This window comes from Misgurnus anguillicaudatus, chromosome 24, assembly GCF_027580225.2.
Source record: "Misgurnus anguillicaudatus chromosome 24, ASM2758022v2, whole genome shotgun sequence".
Taxonomy (NCBI): Eukaryota; Metazoa; Chordata; class Actinopteri; order Cypriniformes; family Cobitidae; genus Misgurnus; species Misgurnus anguillicaudatus.
The window spans coordinates 26,741,003-26,767,382 of record NC_073360.2 but is presented as its reverse complement, the minus strand read 5'-3'; the positions used below and the strand labels follow the sequence as shown (position 1 = coordinate 26,767,382).

The following is a 26,380-nucleotide window of genomic DNA, read 5'->3' as shown; positions in this document are numbered from 1 at the left end:
AATCTTTTTTAATTTGCAAAAAACAAACAAATGTGATTTAGGTGCATTCCATCAAATTGTTTGAGTGATTGAAGGTATTGGTAACCTAGTAACCAACAGTAAACAAAACAAGCCATGAATGGAAAAACAGAGACAGGACTGCATGTAGTCACGATGGGGCAAGTTATTTGTTAGCAGTGCAGCTTGTAATTGCCAAACTAAATGCTGTGCATAGAAGAAAAAATGCAGGCAGCATTTTTGATGCAGGCACTAGCAACATGGGCATAAAGACGACGTCGGGCCACATATATGGTAAAGTCAGCTATTCATGTGGCTTTTATGTATGATACTTCAAAATTTATACGACAATTTTTTTTCATCTCCTATTATTCACATTTACTTTTTCATAAGTCAAAAGCCACATCAAGCGAGCGTAAAAACTTTTTGCGAATTAATAGATTTTTATTCGAAATTTGGTTTTTCCATCACTCGTTTTTGATGCGATACTTCAAAATGTGCATAAAATCATGACGATGGAAACATGGTTACTGTTGAGGCTTATTTTGCAATGACAACTGCCTGCCAGTACATTATCCCACGTATTACACGGCTATTTACCTCATAAGTAAGGTATACTTACTTTAAACTTTTATGCGCATGCCCAGTTATGTGATTGGTCATGATTTATGTGTTTATGGTCGTGTATAGTGTGGATGAAGATTATTTTTAAAATGCCAGTATAAACGAGGATCGGTTTCATTTTAAAATGCCATTTTAAAACGCAAATGCTCTAATGTAAACAGGGCCTGAGAGTGGCACGACAGTGCTGATGTCATAACCACTCTTGCTACATTTGATGGCATGATTGAGGCGTAAAAATGTGGTTAACATGAACATGACACCACTGACAGGCAACAAAAGAGTTTTAAACGGCAAATTTCTCTGGATTAAAACATTGTTGGAAACATTTGGAATGTCGTTAGTACAGAAGTGAACAAAATATATAACAGCTCTTCCATTTTTCAATCTGTATTCCACATAGGGTGTGACTCTAAAGATAAAGGGGCTGAATCTTTCAGATAAAAGATGTATTGAATGAGACGCCAGAGAAATAAGATTCAGCCACCTGTATTGGTTTCCCCAAATAAAGCATCACCTTCAATGATATGTCCTCTGCTTTTGGTTTTCTCGTTTAGTTTTTTCCATCACGCTCTCCTGGGGCACTCAGAAGCCACAATTTCCCGAAACACTAGTATCTAATAAGACCAATAAACAGTGAGCCAAACCTGTAGACTATAAGCAAAAGCATCTGATGAATGCAACTGTATCATTACATTCACACTGTGGGCAACTAACTAAATGAAATATCTCAGACAGAACAGACTGTAATGCATCTTCCCGAGAACCAAAACCAATCAGATTCTGTCTAATAGAGTCCCGATTTAGATATAATATGAAACTGCTATTACAGAAAAAATAAAGATAACATTCATGCGCAACTAATGTTCGTGCGTATGCAGCTGTTTGTCTTCTCTTTTACTCCTCAGTGTGTAACCGTTTGCAATGTTTAATATTCTTCACACTGTTTTTGGTGCAGATTTGCACATTATGATCCACTCTGTGCTATCGTGCTGGACCGGAACATCCTGTATGTGTGTGCGTTGTAGTGGATCGCGTAAGATTGATGAGATATCAGACTTCATTCACCCCAATGGAAAGCGTAATTACGCTGTATGAATTGTTTCTTATCCTCTAGTGCACAATGCACCATTCCCCACATAAGAACAAGTTAACACATTAACAGGTGTCTCATTACAGGCACTTGTGATTTCAGGAGGTTTCAGCGCAATGTAAGGGGCAGGAAGTTTCAGCTCCTAGATGGCATTTGATTGGACAGAAATTTTGATGAGAAGCTGCAGTGTAGGAAGATGTCCTACTTTTTAAGTGCACGTGCCAAACTCTAAGTTTTGAATGCTTATATCTTCTGTATGCAAATTTTGCAGTGTTTTAGACTGGAGGTCCCCAACCACCGGGTCGCTACCCAGTACCGCGTCATGGACAAGTTGCCACAAGGTTCCAAGAATCTCCTGGAAAAATGCACATAATAGCTTAGCTTAATCTGGTGTTTTGCCCTTTAAGAGCCGACTTCAGATAACATTTTCACTTTTGCACCAGGCCGAGCGCTCGCTCTATCAGCGTATCTGCGATCATATATGATTGCTGTCATTAGAGTTTGAGCATACTTCTAAAACACAACACAGAATTGCAGAGGTATGACTTCATGAATCCTTTGCAAATGTATGTCAATATTTAAAGACATTACTGCAGTAATACGATTCTTCCAGCTTCTCTCCTCTTCCCAATCTCCTCCTTCACTGCTTAGTTGAAGACCCCTGTTTTAGACCATATCAGTTTATATATATCCTTAAGTCATACTGTATTAATAGTAAAAAGGAAAAAAGTTTATTTTGATTTCATGGGGACTATAAATAACCGAGACCAGGTAGAGCAAGAGTGCAGAAAAAATTTGAGAGAGCAAATACATAAAATAGGCTGCTTACCAAGAAGGAAACCTCAATGGCTTTGTTTCATTCAAAAGGCACGCTATTTTATTGCTTTATGTAGCCTAATGTTATAAAAGTATACTTGAAGGCTGTAGAATGTACAGCGCGTAACCCCATAGACTTAATAATGCGTGTTGCTATTGCATGTTTCTGTGACGAGAATTACGTGAGACGTAAATATGAGGTAAATGTAAGACGTGAACTTGAGCACAAATTTTCTGCGCATGTGCACAAGGTATTTTTGCATCACAGATCAGAGTACACCACCCCCTTCAATACGATCCAAATTTGCATATGCTCAACCTCAATCGTATTGATTAAGGTGTTTACATGAAGGCTTTTCAATACGATTAAGCCATCAATACGATTACAAACGTGTTTTTTTTTCAAGTGTAAACGTACCTATTGTGGTCTACAATATGAAGTAAAAACTCAGACGAGGTTGTGCCATTTCAAAATCCCCTTATTATGGGGGAAAGACTTAAAGGGATTACTCAATGGGTTTTATGAAATCCGGACTGAAGTCTCATAATCTATGAGATTTGGAATATCACAGTTTGATTTCAATTACCAAGGTTATATTTTCAGAATGTTCTTTATATTATGTACACCGTAAAAAAAGCAAATTAAAACAACTTGGATTTGCAAGTCAATTCAACCTACTATTTTAAGTTGACATAGCTTATAAAAACAAGTTGAAATTGTTTAAAGCGTCCATAACACACGCTGTTTCTGCATATCTGATGTTAATCTGCAGTACCTATAGAGTAGTATTACATATTATATATCTCCGAAGAGTCTTTAGTTTTATCAGATTTATAAAAGACAGATTAGCTTTACCGATTCTCTCCGATAAGGTACAAAAAAATTCTAAAGGAGGAGTTACGAACTGCGGGAGGTCAGGGGTCAACACTTTATACAACACTGACTGGATAACTTATAATTCAATAAATGTTCGTGCCATTTATATTATATGCACTTACGTGCCTATTTCCAACATAACACAGAAGTCTTACTTACCGCATGCAACTAATGACCCGGTTGGGACTTTTCAATGAAATCCAGCGTTAAAGGGGGGGTTTAATGGTATTTCATGCATTCTGACTTATTAACACAGTTATAGAGTTGTTTCCTCATGCTTAACGTAAGCAAATAGTCAAAAAAGCATTTGGGCGTGTTACAGGGTATTTCTGTGCCGAATGAACTTTGCCAGGGTTCGTACAAGTTTCGGAAAGTTGTTTTTCGATTACAGGTCCAACTGACATTTCAGGGGTTTTCTATACGTATCACTTCTTTATATGGCCACTTCCCCGGGAAAACCCCGCCCACCCATCAATCAGCGCGAGACGCTAGAACTTGCAAACATCACATCACGCGACACAGCTTTGTTTAATTTCAAAACTCAACAATGGCACGAAATAAGAAGTGTGTTTTTGGATGTAAGGAGAAGACAGACAGCCTTATGGAAACAATGAATATAGTTTATTGTCCGGGTAGCAGCGGAGTTTTGCGTGTGTGTTTGATGTGCTGGATTTCATTGAAAAGTCCCAACTGGGTCATGAGTTGCATGAGGTAAGTAAGACTTCTGTCTTGAAATAGGCGCGTGCATATTATATAAATGACATGTAGAGAATCATAAGTTCACTGTTGTATAGTGTTGCATGACTCATACTCGCTCCTCCCGCGGTAGTAACTCCTCCTTCTTCATTTTTTCGTACGTTATCGGAAAGAATCAGTAAAGCTAATCTTTCTTTTATAAATCTGATTAAACTAAAGACTTAACGTCATCGGTTCTGGCTCTACCGCTGATTGATGTATGGGCGTGGTTTTCCAGAGGAAGTGCTCATAAAAAGAAGCCATAAGTATAGCTTAACCCTGAAACGTCAGCTGGACCTGTAATCGAAAAAAACTTTTTGAAACTTGTGGTGAAGCGCATTCTGCACAGAAATACTCTGCTTTTTTGACAGTTTACATTTGTTTAGCATGAGGAAACCAACTCTTAAACTGTTAATAAGTCAGAATGCATTAAATACTGTTGAATCCCCCTTTAACTGTTGTTTAATTGTTTAGAAATATATGTTGATTTGACAAAAATTCTGCGTTTTTACAGTGTAGGGCGATCTTAGAAATCAGTAAATCACAAAAATAATTTAAGCTGAGTTTTCAAAGGTAGAGTCCTATTTATTATCAGAATAAATCATTCTTCTGGCAAATAACAAAGTTCATTATTTTAACTGTAGGCTTTTTGCTTTTGCCAAACACAGTTCATCCAGTCAGAATGTTGGAGTGGGAAAAAGTCACTTCATAGTATTGAATTGGCTCAGCATGGCAGTTTTACCCCCAAAGAAAAGTAATGATAATAATCACCAAAAAAATTAAGTAAAAATGCTTTCCAGTCTGAAAGTGGTTTTGCCAGAAATGACTGAACAGTTGGTGACTTAATTTTTTAATGCTAAAAACATAAAAAAAATATTGTGCACAGCCAACCCAGAGGCAACCAAGATTTGCATAGCACAACTTTGCTTGGATCGGCTAAAAAAGTCTTTCATGTGCCTTTATACCATCCTAACTGAAAAACAAAACTGGGCAGTCAAGACATATGGCAGTCATTGGGGTGTGAAACTGGCTACAAAAAGTTGCTAGTTTAACAGCAGCGAGAGTGCTCGTAGGTTCCATCAGAGGGTCTATTGCTGGCCACTGCCTCTGAAGTAGTTAGAGAGGTGATGTTCGAGGACGTCACAGAAGGAAGAACATAAAATGGCATATAACCCGTGTTCCCACCCCGTCATGTTTATCTATATCTTGCTGGCTTTGCTCAAAAGAACCCTGGCTCTGACTTTCTCATCTGTGGGCTTTACCTCCAACAATAATAGAAGCCACACAGATTTAAAAAGTCTCGAATTAAAGATGCAGGGCTGAACAGATCGATCTCGTCAATATAGAGAGATTTGAAACCTTTCTGTACACACAAATCGAAACCCCCGGTCGAATGTGAAGAAATTAGGGGCGACTGACGGCATGTAAGCACAGTGGTAGGATCCATCCACCTGGAACAAACCCAGACTGACAGGTCGCCTTGGCCGTGATGGCGGGGAGGAAGCGTAAAGGGCAGTCACCTCGTGCCCTCGACTGTGTTGTGTCAACAGTCTGAACAGGTGCACAGAACGCTCTCCAACACCCTTAGGACCTGCTGATTTAAATGCACAAATAAGCAGCAGTTCCGGAAATAGTGATAAATGGAATGACTGTAAGGAAAAACAACGAGTTTGCTCCGTTCGAAGTCAATTAGGCATGGCGATGATGGGAAAGCTGAAAAGTATGTGAAGAATAATAGTTGGATTTTTTATCAACCAGTGACCTGAATGTTGTTTGAACAATAACAGCCGTCATCTTGCTAAAAGAAAGAGCCACACAAGAGGGGCCATTAAGCTTTAAGGAGGAACAATGAGAATGTCAAGTGTGGATTTTGTACGCTCAGTAGCGGGCGACAAGGAACACGAAAGGTTGTCGATGGCTCATTTCCATGAACGGTGGCACAGAGCATTTTCAGCCTGAAGCCGATTGTTTGAGGGCAGGACTGGCTGTGCTTCAATGACTCAGATCAGTGTAGTGTTGTAGATGTAACGATTTCGAATGTATGCAGAGCCTTGCGATCCCTCTCGACTCAACGGGGTAATGTGCTGTTCAGAGAAAGCCTGGAAGCTAGAGAAAAGAGCGAATGAAAGGGATTATGAAGGAAAGAGAAGAAAATGATGAAAAAGAGATACGATGGAGGAGATGACATGAGAGCAAAGACAACATGTGCAAGCTGTACCAACAAAGCCGGCTGTTGGCACGAGCAAAAATAAATTTTAAAGCCACCTTGGATGGCACAGAGGGTTTATTAATAAAAACACAATATTCAGACTTGGGTTTGAGATGTAAAGCTTGCTGGTGGAGAAAATGAATATTCATAAAGTATGACTGGGGCGCTGTGAATCTAAGGGTCACTAAATCTGTAATGCTTCCTCGATTTTAATATGCATTAAAATGTGTTTAAAGGGACAGTACACTTTAAAATAAAAATGCACTGTTGAAATCAAGCAAGAGACAGATTTCAATATGCATGTCATTTAAGAAGTCCAACAACAAATAGTGACAAAATTTCAATCATTCGTAAGTAAAGATCTGAAATTTTCATATGCATTTTTCATATGGGTCATTTAATACATTTTTCACATTAAGTCCAATGCGTATTAAAGCAACACTATCAGGGCTACAATCGTGCAGTCTGAACTCGGCATTAGTTAACTTGAGCCCAATACTGTCTAATCTTTCTTACACCCTTTGTTTTGAAATAGTAGCGGTGTACGGTGGCTCTGAATTGTCAAAATGATTGCTATGCTGCGAAAAACAGAAATTTATTTTTAACGTGTTAAAATATTAGACAAGAATATTCTTCAAACGTCAGTGTAAAAAAGGGGAAAATGAGGCAGAAAGAGGCTGTGTTGCAGGAACAGAAGTAGAGCGCACTCCTTTTAAGGTACCGCAATAAGAATAACACTCATTATGATTCTCAGCGAGGGCTGGACATTAGTAAACCACCTGGACTCCAACACCTGAAGTTAGGCAAGGGAGCAGCAGACGCTTTAATCGCACTCATTACAATGCTGCAGTCCCCAATCCCTGTTCACAACTCACCCAAAGACTAATGAGCGTTGAAGGCAGTTTTATACCTCCTACTTTGCATCAATAATTCAGGGCCTGGAGGCAGCTCCACTTTAAAATATCCTGAATCCGTGAGGCTCATTATCAGGTCTTAAACAGGGAAGTGCTCCGAGGAAGCAGAGTAAGTAAACATGATCTCTGGCATTCATAAAAGGCAGAATTGTTGCCTATCCAGACGTAAAGCTATTCAGAGACATCAGCGTGAGCTTTCACAAGCAGATTCTACTTAAAGTCTGCTTAAAGTCAAATCAGAGAATTGTTTCTAAACACATTATAAAATGTTCAAAATGTGTTTTGCTGAAACACATTACAAAGAATGTGAACTATGTAGTACTAAATACTGGAGTTAGATCATTAAACTGTTTTATTTTTTCACATTTCTGTGTTAAGGATTATTTGGGCAGGGGTACGGTGGATCTGTGCATACTAGAGCCATGGCCTCGCTTCTAACACAATCACAAGCATCCATACATGTTGTAGCGGTTTTTGAAAGTTGAGAGACATGGCAGCTTTCCCGCAAGTGTAGTTTCAGCGCCAAGATTTTGATAACTTATTTTATTTACTTGTCACTTTTTCCATCATTTACATTTGGTTGGGTGGTTAATAACAAATTTTTCTGTGGTGTGAGAAACTGAGATCACATTTCACTCTTTCCCTGCCAGCATTTAAAAAAAAGTTAAGATGTCAAATAAATCTTTGGTGTCCCCAGAGAGTGTATGTAAAGTTTTAGCTCAAAATACCATATGGATCATTTATTACAGTATGTTAGAAATGCCACTTGGTAGGTGTGTGCAAAAATGTGCTGTTTTTGGGTGTGTCCTGTTAAATGCAAATGAGCTGATCTCTGCACTAAATGGCAGTGCCGTGGTTGGATAGGGCAGATTAGGGGAGGGCTTATCCCCTTCTGACATCACAAGGAGAGACAAATTTCAATTACCTATTTTTTCAAATGCGTGCAGAGAATGGTTTACCAATACTAAGTTACTAGGTTGATCTTTTTCACATTTTCAAGGTTAATAGAAGCACTGGAGACACAATTATAGCACTTAAACATGGAAAAAGTCAGATTTTTATGATATATCCCCTTTAATGCCTTCCAGAATTTTTTTTTCTACTAATATATAAACATACAATACATCAAATAAAGGAAAATACATTCTGTCTCCAAACAAATAAACAAACCAAAAAAAAATTTAAGGAAAAAAACGTTATGAACAGGTTTCTTTAAAAATACAAAATTTTGAGCAAAAAGTTGAGATAATTGCATTTTTGTAAAGGACTTTTGTTAGCGATCAGATTCAGAAAGATTATCAAAACATAAACAGAGTTTTTACTGTTTTTGAATCAGAAGTGTTTTATAAGTTGTGTAACGGTACATTCACACGGGACGGAAGCGTTAAAGCTTGACGGAAGGCTTGTCTGAAGCGTGGCCAACAGCCAATCACAGTGGCTGCAACACATGCTCCGGTCTTCCATTAGCGTAATTGGCTGGCTCTGCCTAGGTTATTTTCACAAGGTGATCTGATTGGCTGACACATGCGTTGCCGCTTGAAAAGTTACGAAATTTTCAACTTCTGCCGCGAGCAACGGCAGTGACGCGGCGCTGACAGATCCATTATTCAGTTCGCCAACGCTTGACGTCAACCATTAAAAGTGAATGGGAAGCGTTAAGGCTTATGCCCCGTGTGAACGTACCTTAAGAGTGCCACCTAGTGGATAATAGCGGAAATATAGATTCCCGTAAAAACTCATCAGGGAAGCTTCATTGGCAGGGAAGTGTTTACTCTTAATTGACGAGATAACCCAAGTTAATATCAGACTTTACACAGATTCCAACATTTTTTCAGCTGTGGCGGGATACCAACAGACTCATGAATTCTTTATAAACTGTTACTGTGCTGACCTCCTTATACCTCAGATTGTTTTTCAAGGCTTCTGAGAGCATAGCATTGATTACATTCAAGGCAGAAATACAAATTTTCTTAATAACTTGGCACAAGGCCATGTAATCAACCTGATTTTGCTGAAGTATAAACAATGACTTGGATCAAAATTATATTTATAGACTCAATCACATTAGATATTGGAGACAACAGCACAAATGCGGCACATCTAAGGTGTCATCACAGGAAAGTGCTGTCAGTTAGGCCGGACTGGTCTATCATTATACACTGCTTTGTATCTACATAAGCTATTTTTCATATGACTCATTCTTTTGGATACATTCCAGAGATGAATAATCATCAAGAGAGAGGCATATGAAAAATGCTTGACAAAAAAATTTAAGCGAATGACACTGAGACTAAAGCGTAAGGAGGTGAAAATAGCAGGTTGTATATTTTGCCCCTTGGAACTATTTTACGAAATCGTCTAACCGAAAATAAAACGTGTCATATTTTTTATCATCATGTTCTCCCAAACCCCTATTACTTTCTTATCTTGAAAAAAGACATTCTACTAAATGTCCAATCTGTCACTTCAGGTTTGGCGTCAATGTCAATCGGTCTTGAGACGCGCAAAAGCAATCGGCAATTGAGGTCATTGAAGCCAAACATAGCACAACGTGACTTGAGGCACGCAGCATTTTTAAACCCAAACACACGCAATGGAGATTTGAGAGGCCTTAAAAGCTTTATTTGAATAAAATCTTCAAGTTAAAGAAAACTTATAGTTCACTTATAGAATGATAAACACTGGAAAAACTATTGAGAGATTCTTACTTAAGTGTACTATAAGCATTGAGATGTTCTTAAAAAAAAGTTCAAGGGCACTCACATTCAATCAGATGCTAACATAAGCCGCCCTGAAGGACACACTGGCACTAACATTCAATCAGATGCTAACATAAACCGCGCTGAAGGACATTCAGAACCACATTTCACAGTTTGCTAAAAACAAAAAATAACTTGAACCCTATACTTTTTATCCCTCTCTAAACATTCAAATAGGCCATTTTTCATCCAGTTTCACCTTCCTGCCTCATTAGATTCAAAAAAGGCTCTTGACTTTGCGCAAGATAAGACAGGGCCGATATGAAATCACCGCCATGGCAACCGTGTGAAGTGACTGTGATGCATAGGGCTGAAGAGCCTCTGGGTACCACATCTCAAGAGTGATGAAGAGAGTGCTTAGCTCACTTTGAGGGCTTTTTTATTCAATGGTGACCCAATTCAGGGAGTATGAAACCCTTCAAATCAATCTCCAAAACAATAAAACAATTTAGTCAAAGAGAGCACTCTGACTAAACAAACACTCTGTGTATTACATAGGAGGAAATAAAATGTGGATATATTACAGGAGCTTATTCCAAGGGGATTTCTACATTTCGAACTATCTTCTATAACTCAACAATTCAATTTGAGGTCTGCTCCGGTATCTTTGGCTGTGCTACTGCAAAATCCAGAAATAATTTCGAGATTATGTTAGTGCGTCTGACTTTTGGTTTGTGTTTAGAACACTATAAAAGAAAACAAGTTCAAAAGGCTGTCTTATTGACATATACGCCTAAAGCGCTTCAGGCAACCAACCACTTTTGAAAAACTGAGGAACTGAGGAAAACATTGCTATTGTTCTGCACAATGTAGGCTACTTGGTAAAAGAAAAAGGCTCAGACGATATTTCTAATCATAGCATATGTTAAAACATAAGAAAATGAAAGTAAATGTTGAGTGAAATATAACCTTCTGTGCACATCAGACTTCTTTCAACAGTTTGATGTATGAAAGTCATTATATTTTGACAGATTCAACATTCATGATGAAGGACATTTATTGCTATTGCCTATTTTCGTTTCAGTCTGTTATTCATTTACAATTAGTATCATTGTCGTGTAACTCTATATAAACTTTCAACATCTACATCATTACTCTACCTCCGCTTTATCTTTTTCCCAAACAAATCTTCTTTTGTTATCCAGCTGCATCCAATCAGAATTAATCTTTATATTTTTAGAGTTTTTTTGTATGCTGAATGTTTTAGTATAGGCCTGTTATAAACCAAAGAACAGGGAAATGTGAATCCACGGTTTATGGTTATTGAATTCAATTGGACAAATAATTGCTATATGTTAATCTGAAACATTTTACGTCTTCTGTTCTGATGCTTTCACTTGGCAATTGGCAAAGTCAAAACGACGGGTATTGTCATAAGCCTCTACGATCCGTTCACTCCACGGGGCGTCATGCTAGATTACTCTCATTTGCCTCGCTACACTGAACAATCAAACACACTGAAAATAGTGACCCAAATCAATTAGCTGTCTCCTGAAAAACTAATCCTGCTGCACACGGCTTCAGCCGACGGAAATAAACCTTTTCATTTTAGGCTTAGATAAGGCACCACTGACATTTAGCGTTACTTGGTCGGAGGTGAAAATGAGATAAATTCACGAGGTTACCTGCCCTAAGCAGTTTCAGAAACGTAGCGATTCAGATTTTTTATTGAGGATAAAAGTAACAGACGCTTTTTTGATACTCACTCAGAGGAAGGCTCTCAGAGGAAGGTCTGTCAGCGTCATGGATCTGAGAAAAAAAAATCAGGAGAGAGACATCATATTAAAGGCATTGAATGAATGATTACCAAAGAACCAGGAGGTAAACAAAAGGCACTCAATACATCATTCTTTTTGACAAGAAAATCCAGCACTATTAAGGCCTGTCAATAGCTACCACCTTAAAACTAAAAAGGAAAAATGAAGTGAGAGTTTGAGAACGTGAGTAAAAGAATGAGTCACCACCTCATGCACGTTTATGGCTATTTGGACAACATAATTAAGAAATTGTGATGCTCAACATGAAGTAATATCATCTTCAGAGTCCTCTTGAGAAGTTTGTTTCAAACAGGTTTAGAAGTTATAATTATAATGTGATGAGCAATTAAGCAATTATATGAGATTTTATAAATAAAATGCAGCACCTCTGAATATTAATTACCACATTTTGAAAATTAATAAATGCTGTAATGTGAAAACGGTGCACATTTCTGACAACCCTAGTTATTATGAGCAGTTGCAAAACTTTCACAATGTGAAATTGCCCTAGCAAGAATAGATTAGACTAGACTAGACTACAATAGAGTAGACAACCATAGACTACAGTAGAGTACAATAGACTAAAGTAAAGTAGACTAGACTAGACTAGACTAGAGGAGACAAGAATAGACTAGAGTACAACAGACTACAATAGACTAGAGAAGAGTACAACAGACTACAGTAGACTACACTGGACTAGACTAAAGCAGAGTACAGTAAAGTAGAATAGACTACAATACACTACAGTAGAGTTTAAAATACAACAATAGACTAGACTAGAATACAAGAGAATAAAGTACAGTAGACTAGACTAGACCAGACTAGGCTGGACTAGAGTACAATAGACTACAATAGACTAGAGTAGAGTACAACAGACTACAGAAGACTACAAGAGAGTAGACTAGACTAGACAAGACTAAAGTAGAGCAGGGTAAGGTAAAGTATAATAGACTGCAATAGACTACAGTCTACAGTACAAGTTTAAAATACAACAAGAGTTGACTAGACTAGAGTACTGTAGACTAGAGTAAAGTAAAATAGACTAGTCTAGACTACAAAAGAATAGAGTGCAATAGACAAGACTAGATTAGAGTACAATACAATAAACTGGAGTACAACAGACTAGACTAGAGCAGACTAGACTAGACTAGAGTACAATAGACTAGAGTAGAGTACAACAGTATACAGTAGACTACAAGAGACTAGACTAGACTAGACTAGACTATACTAGCAAAGACTAAAGTAGAGTAGAATACAGTAGAGTACAGTAGAGTAGAATAGACTGCAATAGACTACAGTAGAGTTTAAAATACAATGATAGACTAGACTAGACTACTGTAGACTACAGTTAAGTACAATAGACTAGACTAGACTATAATAGAATAGAGTACAATAGACTAGACTAGACTAGAGTACAATAGACTGGAGTACAATAGACTAGAGTACAGTAGACCAGACTAGACTAGACTAGAGTACAATAGACTGCATTAGACTAGAGTAGAGTACAACAGTATACAGTAGACTACAAGAGACTAGACTAGACTAGACTAGCATGGACTAAAGTAGAGTAGAATACAGTAGAGTACAGTAGAGTAGAATAGACTGCAATGGACTACAGAAGTGTTTAAAATACAACAATAGACTAGACTAGACTAGACTACTGTAGACTACAGTAAAGTACAATAGACTAGACTAGACTACAATAAAATAGAGTACAATAGACTAGTCTAGACTAGACTAGAGTACAATAGACTGGAGTACAATAGACTAGAGTACAGTAGACTAGACTAGACCAGACTAGACTAGAGTACAATAGACTACATTAGACTAGAGTAGAGTACAACAGTATACATTAGACTACGAGAGACTAGACTAGACTTGACTAGACTGGACTAGACTCGACTAGACTAGAGTAGAATACAGTAGAGTAGAATAGACTGCAATGGACTACAGTAGAGTTTAAAATACAACAATAGACTAGACTAGACTACTGTAGACTACAGTAAAGTACAATAGACTAGACTAGACTAGAGTTCAATAGACTACATTAGAGTAGAGTACAACAGTATACAGTAGACTACAAGAGACTAGACTAGACAAGACTGGACTAGACTAGCATAGCATAGACTAAAGTAGAGTAGAATACAGGAGAGTACAGACTAGAGTACAATAGACTAGATCAGTGTTTCTCAATACAAATACATCCTGATTTACCATTTTATTGTTTCCTCAAACTGTGCCGTTTCAACTGGTATTTGCTTCTGTAATTGTGTTACTGTATAACCCCAATTATAGAATTCAGCGCTTCATTCTGCCCCAAAAGCTGGCAGCGCTGTCCACCAACTCTGGAGGAACAAGTAAATTGATCACGCTTCCTATTCCAAAGCTTGAAGGAGCAATCCCCTTAAACCCCAAAGTCTACTCTATGCTTTTAGGTCTAAGCATAGAAGGGGGCAAATTCCGGCAATGCATTGCAGTCCCCCTCATCATACTGTGGTATATTAGAGGATAACAGAAAAGTAAAGAGATGGGATTTGATTTATGGTTGGTACTCTGCTAACAATTACTCTATTTCTGAGCTCCAAGCAGCCCTTGGAGAGCACAATTTAAACAAGTCGTACATCTTTACACAGGGAATACTGTGGCACATCATTACAGGATTGGAGAGGGAGGCTGAATCATCACGGTGACGCTGTGAATCATCGCACAGTGAAGAGTTCCACCCACCAAGCCCTAAAGCAGGAAAGCATTGGTGATTCCCCACAGGACAAGCAAACCTGAATGACAGGGCCACACTGCTGTCCAAATCTGGGATTCAGAGAGAGACCAGCGTTGTTGTCAACTCAGATCTCCGATCACCACAAAGAAACCAAATACACAAAGGATGCGAGTGGCAAGGAGGAGGTGTGGCGAGGTGCAGCAGAAGCTTACAGAAGCTTTGCTGTACAAACTCTGCTCAGACCATACAGTAAACAAGATGGACAATGCGCCTCCATAGACTTTCGTTGCAGTAAAATGAAGCTAAAATGTTGCTCCGATGGCGCTGTTTGGAGCCAGAGCCTGCGCAGAAGAGATGGTAATGTGGAGCTGCGGTACACAAATAATAAGCAAATTTCAAACAGAATTGATCATCCCGCCCTATTCCCTTTGAAGATCAGATCATGAGTGCATTTCAGAAGGAAGTGATCATTCCTATGCTCTATTCCCTTCGAAGTTCAGGGATCATTTTCCTCTTAAAGCTACATAACATGTTTCCGGAAAAGCACGAAATCCAAAAGGCATCTAGCGGGAGAAGCGAGTCAGAAGCAAGCAACACACAAAACATTATCCCACTATCTCTGGATAACTTATGATTCACTACATGTTTACTTACCGCCTGCGACTCATGACCCGGTTGGGACTTTTTTTTCAAATCCAGCGTTAAACACATGCAAAACTCTGCTGCTACCCTGAATAAACAAATGAAGAGTTTGGTTCCAAAACGCGATAAATGCCATTTAAAAAAAAGAGTTACTGACAAAATCAGTATTATATTAGGTCAGTATTTAAATGTTAATTCTTAATTTTACGCAAAATACAATATCCGCTGTGTTATTATGTCATCTTTTTTCCCTTTTTCCCGAAACGCGAGAAACGCCACTCCTTTTCTACAGAACACAATAAATCCGCTCCACAAATTACAGCGCACCAATCCACGCATTGTAAACAAACAATGGCGGCGCGTTGAGTACACGGAATCCTAGCTTTCCTAATCTTGTAATTTATGATCAACAAACAAACAAAAACAAAATAATACTTTAATGGCATTTCTAAACCTGTGGTGGTTTTCTGTGACGAGAAAGAAACGTAAGCCATCAACATCTAATAATTTACGTGAGAAGCACTCGGGAGATGGAAAATGCCGGTTGCTTGTTCCCCTGACAGCATCAAGCTCTCTCGTGCTAACAAATTGACCACAGGGGATCTTATAAAAACTTTTATTTTACGCAAAACCAACAAAAATCAAGCAGGACCAAACATTTTACAGCTGATCGTGGTCAAAAAAGTTCAGCGATGACGTCCCAAGTATAACCGCAGCAATGACAGTGTACTTATTATGACAAAGTAAGTGTTTTGGTTCATGCAATTAATGTTAATTTTTTTAATTAGTGGATACCACTAGTCAACTAAAAGAATATAACATGAATGCACATTTATATATTGATTCTAGTGATGCACCGATGTATGGGCCACCGATATTTATCTTCCGATTTTTGATGAATTTGAAACCATCGGCATATCGGCAATAGCACGAGAAAGGCCGATATCGATTGTTTATTAATTAACTGCATAAAGAAATCCATTATATGTAAAAAATTAGTTAATGTTGTTAATAAAATAAATGCTGAATAGCAAAAACCACCTTTGAAGGTTGTCATGCTGTCTTCTTATATTTGTTTTAGCTTAATTTGTGCCTCTCTTATTATGTTAGTCAGTTCAATGTTAATTAGATCAAAAACATGTTCAGTAAAAATAATTTGATGCAGAAATAAACTAGCTAATAGACCAACTGTATAGTATTGTATACAAGTGTTTAATATTGGTATCCGCATCGGCCAGAAGTTGTCTGTTTAAATCGGTATCGGCCAAAAAAATCCTATCGGTGCATCCCTAATTGATTCAATAGATTTATAGCATTTTGAAAAGATGGAAAAAATAATTCATTTTATAATAAATCTTTGAAAATCAAATTATGGATTTGAATATTTAATGTTTTTATAACCTAAAGATGCTATGTGAAAGTTTGTTAAAGAAAATAGTGGTTTTCAACTTGTCACTTTCTTGTTATAGAAAACATGTTTTTACCGAAACTTGTCAAAATGGATTTATTGCGTTTTGGAACCAAACTCTTCAAACTATCTACTGTTTTCATAAGGCTGGCTTACTTGGAAACAAAGCTTCACATACAAACTCTGACTGAGGTCACCAAATATTTATTTGACATCTTATCAAGTTCAGATGTGTTTATTAGGGTTACAAGCCTAACACAAATGTTTAAAGGGTTAAAAGACAGATATACAGTAAATAAATGAACAAATAAACAAGCTAAAATAACAAATACTTTAATTGCATGAAACTAAAAAAGAAAAACAAATCACAAAAAATAGCTACAGCTACAAAACAAGATCATTGCTCACAGCAGGCGTGCATTTTGAAGTCCAATAGTAATTGCTTTGAAATTTATTGTTGAGGGTGGCAAACTCATTACAAAAGCGGTTCATTGTTGGCCGCAGCGGGGATCCTTTAAACGCAATGAAATTAGACACTCAACACCTCAGACAGGGTTAACTCCCAAGTTAAATCCCACTTAAAGCAAAGCATTAAAAAACGAAAAATCTTCCCACAGCATAAGGAGAATGCCACACCCCTTTGATGTTTCCCAAAGCTTCTTGAATTCTATCTTTAATTTGTGCATCTTTTTAAAATGAAAGGTGTGTCACCACAGCGTCTCCCCAGGGACTGTATTTGCTCCCTCATTGCACCACAGACCTTCAGATTGTGTTACACGCTGCCACCAGCTTCCATAAAGAAAGTTCTCACTTACTTTCCTACACACCCTTGTTTCTTTCTATAGACTTGTCATCTAATCGACAGGGGACGGATGTAAAACCGTTTGAAGAGAGTAAATAACAAGCATGACAGGAAGAAGCACTGTACTGTAATATTTTTGATCTTACTGCAATGAGAGAAAAATGTATGCATGGGGAGAAAGGACCACATCAGAACGCATTTAATTCAGCAACAGAGGTGGGTATATGGCACTGACTTAATTAACCTATGTCAAACTCAAGGGTTTTTACAATTCAGCTATCAAGATGTTTTCTAAAACTAAAATGAACATGATAAAATATGCCATTGTGACAGCTGTTTTCTGGGTAACAGATTAAACAGGATATAATAAGCTTACTGGAGATGGTTATATTATGCGACTTTGCGAATGACAAAACCCTGACCCTGTAATGAAAGCAGCAAAAAACACAGCACACATTATGATTACACAGGCAATCGGGAAATCAAAATAAATTATCTAAATTCATCATGACATTGATATTTGTGCACTTGTGACTCACAGTAAATTTAAAGGTATAGTTCACTCAAAAATGAAAATTGTGTCATAATTTTCTCATCCTGATGTTGTTCTAAACCTGTATGAATGTCTTATTTCTGATCAACACAAAAAAATATTTTGATAAATGATGGTACGCACACAGATAATTGTAACCATTGACTTCCATAGTAGAAAGTATTGTGATAAATAAAATAATAATGAAGATATTTTGATAAATGATGGTAGGCACACAGCTAACGGTACCCACTGAATTCCATCCTACATTTTTTCTACTATGGAAGTCAATGGTTACAATCAGCAAAATATCTTCTTTGTGTTAATCAGAAATTCAAACAGGTTTAAAACAACATGTATAGTATAGTCACACCGTGTACAAATAACAAGGTCATATGAGACACAGCCATCTTTTAACAGTATACATACTGGGAACTATATTCTCAGAAGGCGAAGCACTGCTACATGGGCGGAGTGAATATAGTTCCCAATATGTATACTGTTAAAAGATTGCTGTGTCTCATATCACCTTGTTATTTGTACACGGTGTGACTATATAAATCACAACACATAAATAGGAAAATGTTCATGTTATTTTGTCACTTATTGGGAGCAGTATGCTAGCTGAAGCCATTCACTTCCAGTCTTTGTGCTAAGCTAAGCTAGCAGGGGCTGCGTCAGACAGAGTTACAGCACGCACGGAGATGAGAAAGGTATGTATGGACTACTTATCTAACTCTGGGGGAAACGGTGAATAAGCTAAATTCCCAAAATCTGGGCGTGTTCCTTTAAGCAATACATTGAGCAGTATATGTGTTTCCTGAAAAATTAACCCATAAGTTAGGCATTGTAAGCGGAACACACAAGAACACACATCCTAAGTCATGGCTAATGAAATGTGACTTACTCCAGACTAACTACAGACAAATAATAAATGAAGAACGCTTCATTTAATGTTTTACTGTCAATATTTTATGGCACAATAATAAACAATTAAGTAGTAAACATGTATCCTTTCACACATCATATAAGCCTCAAAACTGCTTGTTAATTTTGACCAGATGTGGTTATTAAAGTATATAGTAGTATAAAGTATATGTAGTGGCAATTTATGTGGAATCCAGGCTAAAGTCTTATAATCAAATCATGCGATTTGAAACACACAATTTGATTTCCTTCATTGATTTCAATCTTTGTCATGGCCTTACTCAGTCAATATTAAAGATATCAGGATTATTTCTCAGAGAATGTTCTTTACATTATGTAAGATGAATTTATGTAAAACAGCATATCACAAAAAAAATGACTAGGTGGTTTTCACAGACTGGGTCTACCCACTATATGCGGTACACATGGATGATGCACCCAGAAGAGAAAGACTGTGTGTGCTCACTCAGTGCTTAGAATATCAAACAAATCGCAAAATCCACTTGTGGAATTTTCCGAAGAAAAAAATATATTTTTCTTTTAGTTATGAGCCTATGTGAGAATGTAATAAATTAAGGCAGTGAGCCTCTTTCACAGATGATACAACTGTTACTGAACCAATTACTATTCAAACGACAACATCAGGCTGAGAATTAACTTTACTTATTTTTTTCATTTATAGCCTTTAGTTTAAAGCCAAATATCAAAATTACCTCATGATGTACTCACCCTCAAGCAATCCGTGATACATGTCCATCATCTTGCAGACGAGCACATTTGGAGCTATTTTGGTAAATGTCCTTGCTTTTCTAAGCTTATAATGGGAGAAAACAGGGAGCGGGGAACAATTTCTGACTTCTAAAATGATAAAAGATCTTTAGCGGATCTGATGCGATATTGCAAGAAAAATATCCATATTTTAAACTTTATGGGGCCTTAGTTTAATTAGGAAATATAACAAACATGCATTACTAAAAACATTACTTGTGTGCATTTTGAGGTAAAACCAAGGACACTGATGTATTTTAAGATATGTCAGTACAAGTTGTTTTCAGTTTGGACATCTCTTACATTTATTTTAGTCTAGGACTAGTCTAATCCCTGTCCGGGAAACGTACCTATAAAATACAATAACTAGCTTCCAGTAACAATGCCATCTTGAACTCCATGCTAAAACTCTCCTGCGAATTACCTCTGTGAAGGATGTATGCACTTTTGGGGGGCATTTAAAGTCAAAAGTTATTCCCTGATCTGTTTTCCATCATTATCAGTAAAAACACTTCCTAAAAAAACTGTAAATGTGCTCGTCTTAAAAAATGATGGCCATACACTCCTAAAGTATTATTAGGAACACCTGTTCAATTTCTCATTAATGTAATGGTGTAATGGTGTGGGGGATGTTTTCTTGGCACACTTTAGGCCTCTTAGTGCCAACTGGGCAATGTTTAAATGCTACGGCCTACATGAGCATTGTTTCTGACCATGTCCATCCCTTTATGACCACCATGTATCCATCCCTCTGATGGCTATTTCCAGCAGGATAATGCACCATGTCACAAAACTTGAATCATTTCAAATTAGTTTCTTGAACATGACAATGAGTTCACTGTACTAAAATGGCCCCCACAGTCACCAGATCTTAACTCAATAGAGCATCTTGGGGATGTGGTGGAAAGGGAGCTTCGTGCCCTGGAGGTGCATCTCACAAATCTCCATCAACTGCAAGATGCTATCCTATCAATATTGGCCAACATTTCTAAAGAATGCTTTCAGCATCTTGTTGAATCAATGCTACGTAGAAATAAGGCAGTTCTGAAGGGGTCAAACACAGTATTAGTATGGTGTTCCTAATAATCCTTTAGGTGAGTGTATGTAAGGGTGTGTACATCATAGCATAATTTGATATTTCAAAATGGAGTACCACTTAAAAAAAATGATGCTTAACATATGAGCATGTGTTTGCACCTGAGCTGTGGTGTCTCTTGATAATCCACCATGATTATTGTTTCTATTCTGTAGCAGAAAAGGATTCATGTAAGCCCCAAAAGTCTGTCCCATCCCTTTTCAGTTCACTGAATGCTCATCTGTGAGAACATAATAAAAGACAGTTCAGCACAGATGGCAAACCCAGAAGTGGCAGTAAAAGCACACTAAGATTGTGAGCAATACTGTAGCACATAGTGTAGCTTGAGTGGCATTTGCCAGCTGGCTTTCAATATCCTTCTGCTAAACTAGCTCTGACAGGGCTTAACACGTTTGCAGAGGTAAAAATGAATCACCGGTCGTTTCACATGGGCACGACTGCTTGAAATTGCGTGCCCAACTTTAATTGGAGTTGAGTTTAATGAGCGCGCTTGTCTTTCTACCTGCTAGAGCGATTCAATCAAGAGGAATCTTACGAGACACACTTGATTGTAGCGCCTTTCACTTTTCCGTGCCGAAGCCAAGGATGGTTCACTTTTGTTTTGTGATCTCTTGGAAAAATATTCCAGCACAACTTCAGCGCCGACGCTCAGACGACCTGCCGCCTTTTATTTACCCCCTGTTCCCTGAGCCATTTAGATTTCGAGTCCAGCGGCGTGGCTGGTTATTGAGAAAGAGGTTGACAGCAAAGGTCATGCAAGATTGAAAAGCTGATGATGAAAAACTGCATTGGACTATCTTTTATAAGGTGTGGGTGACGTTGAAGATCACATGACTTACAGGTTGTGGTTTTGAGCTGCATATTTCAAGCTGTAATACTTGACTATATACACTGTACACTCTCAAAAAAAGGTACAAAAGCTGTCACTGGAATGGTATCATTTTACCTAAGAGGTACCGATACGTACTCTTTAGGTAAAAAAGTAACACCCCAGTGACAGCTGCTTGACCTTTTTCTGAGTGTGTGCGGATGAGGTGCCACCCACAATATGCACACCTATGTAACTACGCAATTTGAAAGAAGAGAGGTTTTCATTGAAAGCCAGTAAAAAAGTCTGATTATATGGGATGCTTACGGGGGTCTCAAGAGTTAAGCTCAAGAGTTCAAAGAAAAGGCCAAAAACATTAATGACTTATTTGTGCATGCTATTTTTTGTCCAATATAATGCCTTTTAGACTAAAGGGCCATTCACATTGTAACAATAATGATAACAATAAATATCGTTTTGAAAATCGTTTTATATTAAATAGAATAGCGGAGTTCACACCACAACTATAACGAACTGTAAAGATACAATGAACGATATCGTTGGGATCACTTTCTGAGCATTTTTTTTCCCACCGGATGAATGATAAACCACTGACAGCCAATCAAATCTATTCAAACTTCAAGTGAACATGTGCTTAAAATGAAAGTGGAGAAGCTCATTGCTGAGGTCTATAACATTAAACAGGGTTCCCACACCTTAATTAACTTCAAATTCAAGGACCTTTCAAGGACTTTCCAGGTCCAATACCCTCAAATTCAAGAACTAAATGTGGGGTCACATTTCAAGTGAGAGCAAGGTTAAGTGCATCTGAATGTCTATATCAAATTCAACCAATGGTGAGGCTTAACCACAAAGACAGGGTGACGTAGGAGCCAGGAAGTATATCCCTATCTGAAATTTTGCCAAAGACAGCGTTACAGGGACACAGGAAGTATGGCAAGGGAGACGCAGCGCCTCGTTCCCTTCTCAGGGAACATCAGTTACATATGTAACCCGAGACGTTTTCATTTGTCAAACACAAATGAACTATGCAAAAAAATATTTTGGTATGAATCAACATTCGCATACAGAAGATATAAGCATTTAAAGTGAACATTTTAGCACGTGTGCTTAAAAAGTTTAGAATTTTATCCTACACTACACAGAGAATAATATGGATTTTTTTTTCCAGAAATCTTCTTGCATAAAATAGATTCAAGCACTTTCAATGACCTGTATGTATGAATTTTTTCAAAAACTTCCCAGGTCCTTGAATTTTCCCCCCAGATTCACAAACTTTCAAGAACCCATAAAAAAGAAAATTTACTACACAATGCTTTTTTCCTACCACATTAACTAGATATTGGATTACACAAAGTACTAGATTTACTGCTTAGAGTTACGCAAAATGCAGCGTGTTGAGGACATCTGCTGGTTACCCGCTGTGTAAATGCAACAAGAACAACATATTTACATATTCAGTGAGACATAAACAATTGCAAAAGTTTTTATTACAAGAAATATAATATATTAGTTAATGCCATGAAAGGCAAGTGATTTGTGCGAGTGCCGCGCGCACGAGCAAATTAGCATAAAGTTACCGTTATTGTCCGGTGATGCGGACATTAATATAGTTATTGTTATAATGTGAACGGCCCTAAAGACCAATTAGCAATAGCAAGTAGCACAGTAATGTACACAAAATGCTACTGGCCAATTAAAAAATAATAATAAACTATCAATCTTTACCACCCATAATGCAACACTATTTCGAATATAAAATATATCTAATAATATAGCAAACATATAAATATACCATGAAAAACCAGTGATGAATAAAAAGTGCTGCTGGTACAGACACGATTCATTTAAATTCATGCAACCAGTCATTCCTCTGGCCTCTATCCAGAAGAATGTGACACCAGCTTGCCGTGTCTTTGAAGAGCATTGATTTAACAGCATGAGGTCCAGAAGAATCTCCTATACTGTCATCTCACTGCCGAGCAAATCAAATGAACTGTCTCTTTCATTTCTTGTCCATTTCTCCCGTTCTCCGTCTGTCTGAAAGGAACTTGTGGAATTCATTCATTAAAATGTCCTTCTTAGTATTAGTACCGAGTATTGGATTCATCACCTGTGAATGAGTGAACCTTCAACCTATTCACCACAGCCAAGGCTGTGCTGAAGGATTTCACTTTTAATTTCACCAACTTCAAAAGATTGAAACGTCACTAAAGATGAAAATTCTGAAAGTCAAAGAAGGACACAGCTAGACACATGGTTCGAGGTCTGAACATAAATATATTAATATGACTTCATCTCCTGCCATCAATCTTTCTGCATCTCATTTTGTCCACTGTCCTTCTGCTTGAAAGTCCACAATACCTATAAAAACTACATGAGACTGAAAAAACATAAAATAAAGATAAGTGTGGATTGTGCCTCTGTAAAGTCACAGACAAACAAGAAAATCTTGCAAGACAACAACCTGACAAGCTGAATACTGTATGTATGTGCTACCAAAGACAAAATGAGTATTAAATTAAATATTTGATTGGACTGAGACACCTTTGATTAGCTCAGTGCGATAAACAAAAGCACTGGAAAAACAAAACTTATAGAAAGGTCAGACAAAATTAGCCTTTTTCGGGGTCTTCAATCTTTTTCAGGCTGAGGACCCATATAGAGGAGGAGGAGCAGGGACCACAAGTAAATGTATCAAATTAAAACTGAATTTATATTGTTCTGATGGCTACATTACACAGATATTAAAACTATAATTTTTTAAAAATAGAGTTATAGAACCAGATTTACTAAACGGGGTGAATTAGAATGAGAACGCAAATCCAAAAAAGCGCAAAGGGGAGTGGTAATATCTGCAGGGTATTCCCTAAAAAGGCACAACAGCTCATTTCCATAATGACCAATGCAATTTAATAAAAGCAGTGCCGATCTGATGCTGTTTAGGTGCATAGATCTACTAACGCCTGATTGCTTCAGTTTAGCACCAAAGACATCGCAGCTGAAAATGTGCAGTGTAAAATCTCAGCCAACAAAGCCATACACTGCACAGAACCTGAGGACCAAAAAATCTTTTGAAACACCTGGTATTGCGTGACTTCTCCAAGTGACCCCTCTTTTATTTTCTACAACAAATAGGAAATAACATGGCTTGGCAAACAATATTTTTGAAAAATATGTTCCTCTGGCATCAAAAAAAAAACCCTGTCAAAAAAATCCTCTTCCTTGTACCATGCGCTCTCTAATCTCTGTGATGCCACCTTCTATCAGCAACAACTGCAGCCAAAATGCAAAATTTCAAATGCAAAATTATTTAAGACATGCTTTTTACCGTTAAATAATGACGCAAATGACGTATAGTACTAGGGCCAGCATTTGCTCTTGCTTAGTTCCTAGAGCTACAATTGCAATTAAAAATACTATTAATGCAATTAAAATGCAATTAAAAACTACCTTTTTATACTGGTATCATGGCATGGAATAGTTTGCCAACTGTTACAAAACTCTTATCATCACGTGGGTGTTTTAAAATACAGGTTTTGTTATGACGTTTTATCTTCTATTTCATATTGTATGTTTTTTTTAGTCTAGACTGTTTTTTTTCTGTTTATTGTTTTGTGTGTGTAACACCAAGGACCGTGCTGGAAATAAGTATTTTTACTTTAGCATGTTATCCTTTTGGATTACTGTCTTTTTTGTACTGTTTTAATCCATAATTAAATCAATCAATCAATCACTCAATCCAATACCAGTAATATCACCCATGCAAACATTAGTAAATCGCATTGCTTGAATTATTTAAATACTCCAATAAATGTTGCCTCTGAAAGAGAAATTCCTAGAAATGCATGCAATAAGGTCAGTCACAAAATTAACTAGTGGCTCATTTTCAGCACCAATTATCCAATGTGTGTAAGTAAATCCCAACATTTGCGCTGGCGCAAGCTGTTAGTAAATCTGGCCCTTGAACTGTTAAAATAGTACATAACATTTTAAACTTACTGAATACATTTTAATGGGGAACCTTTATTAAAATCAAGTTTTATATGATTTGTATTATTAGCCTATTCATGCATGTTTTGTTTAATGCCTAATTTCAATTTCCAAAAAAATGTTTCAAATAAAAAAAAACTTTGGAGGACCCCCAGTAATACAACCACAGACACCCTGTTGAAGACCCATGATCTACACTGATTCATGCTTTCCTCTAATCTTATTTGTAGATAAATCATGTGTTTTGCCAAAATATTTAATAATCGAACTTGCGTGAACTTGGGGTGTGTGAAATATTAACTATAGATATTCAAATTCAATGTGGACCTGGTTTTGATACAGAGAAGAGCACAAACCTAGCAGGAAAACAAGAGACCACAGGTCTACATTTTAAAATCACACTATGGTCATAAACAGTAAACATGCAGTGACCCTTACCTTCATTTTACTCTCGACGTCATCTTCTCTTGCAGTGATAAAGGGCACTGTCGAGGGAAAACAAACAGATATCATCAGGCCAATTGAAAGCTGGAAGCAGAAATAATCTCCTACAGAACTGTGAGCTCACAGAAATAGCAAGTTCAAAAGCTGTATGATTACTGGAAAATCTCTCTCTCTTTAATCTAAAGAAGTCTCTGGAGATTTATGTCTGCGCCACATGTATTTTGCAAAGTTTTTCATTAGTGCATGAAGAGTCTCTCACAAATTACATTGCCATTGATCGCAGGAAGAGAGTCGCTTTGCAAGAAGCCTCAAAATCGATAGCGAGCATCAAAACAGCAGGTGTATGTATGCACCTTTTTGTAGGTACTGAAATCCTTGGGAGTGAGCTTTGGCTTCAAGAGCAATAGGTTTCTGGCCATTAAGCTGTCCTTGGATAAGTTTG

General features: G+C 37.4%; 1 protein-coding gene across 3 annotated transcripts in view; it reads right to left on the bottom strand.

The window, feature by feature from the left end:
* Window positions 1-26,380, bottom strand: part of b3glcta (beta 3-glucosyltransferase a) — an 88,278-nt gene that overhangs the window by 51,764 nt on the left and 10,134 nt on the right. For all 3 annotated transcript variants that reach the window (XR_008642487.2, XM_055196871.2, XM_055196870.2), the window contains exons 2-3: window positions 25,933-25,979; window positions 11,728-11,770 (exon numbers count right to left, since the gene is read on the bottom strand). Coding sequence is in view for 2 of the 3 variants with exons in the window: in XM_055196870.2 (XP_055052845.2) it covers window positions 11,728-11,770; window positions 25,933-25,979 (90 nt within the window). In the remaining variant the exon portion in view is untranslated. The remainder of the gene's footprint in view (window positions 1-11,727; window positions 11,771-25,932; window positions 25,980-26,380) is intronic.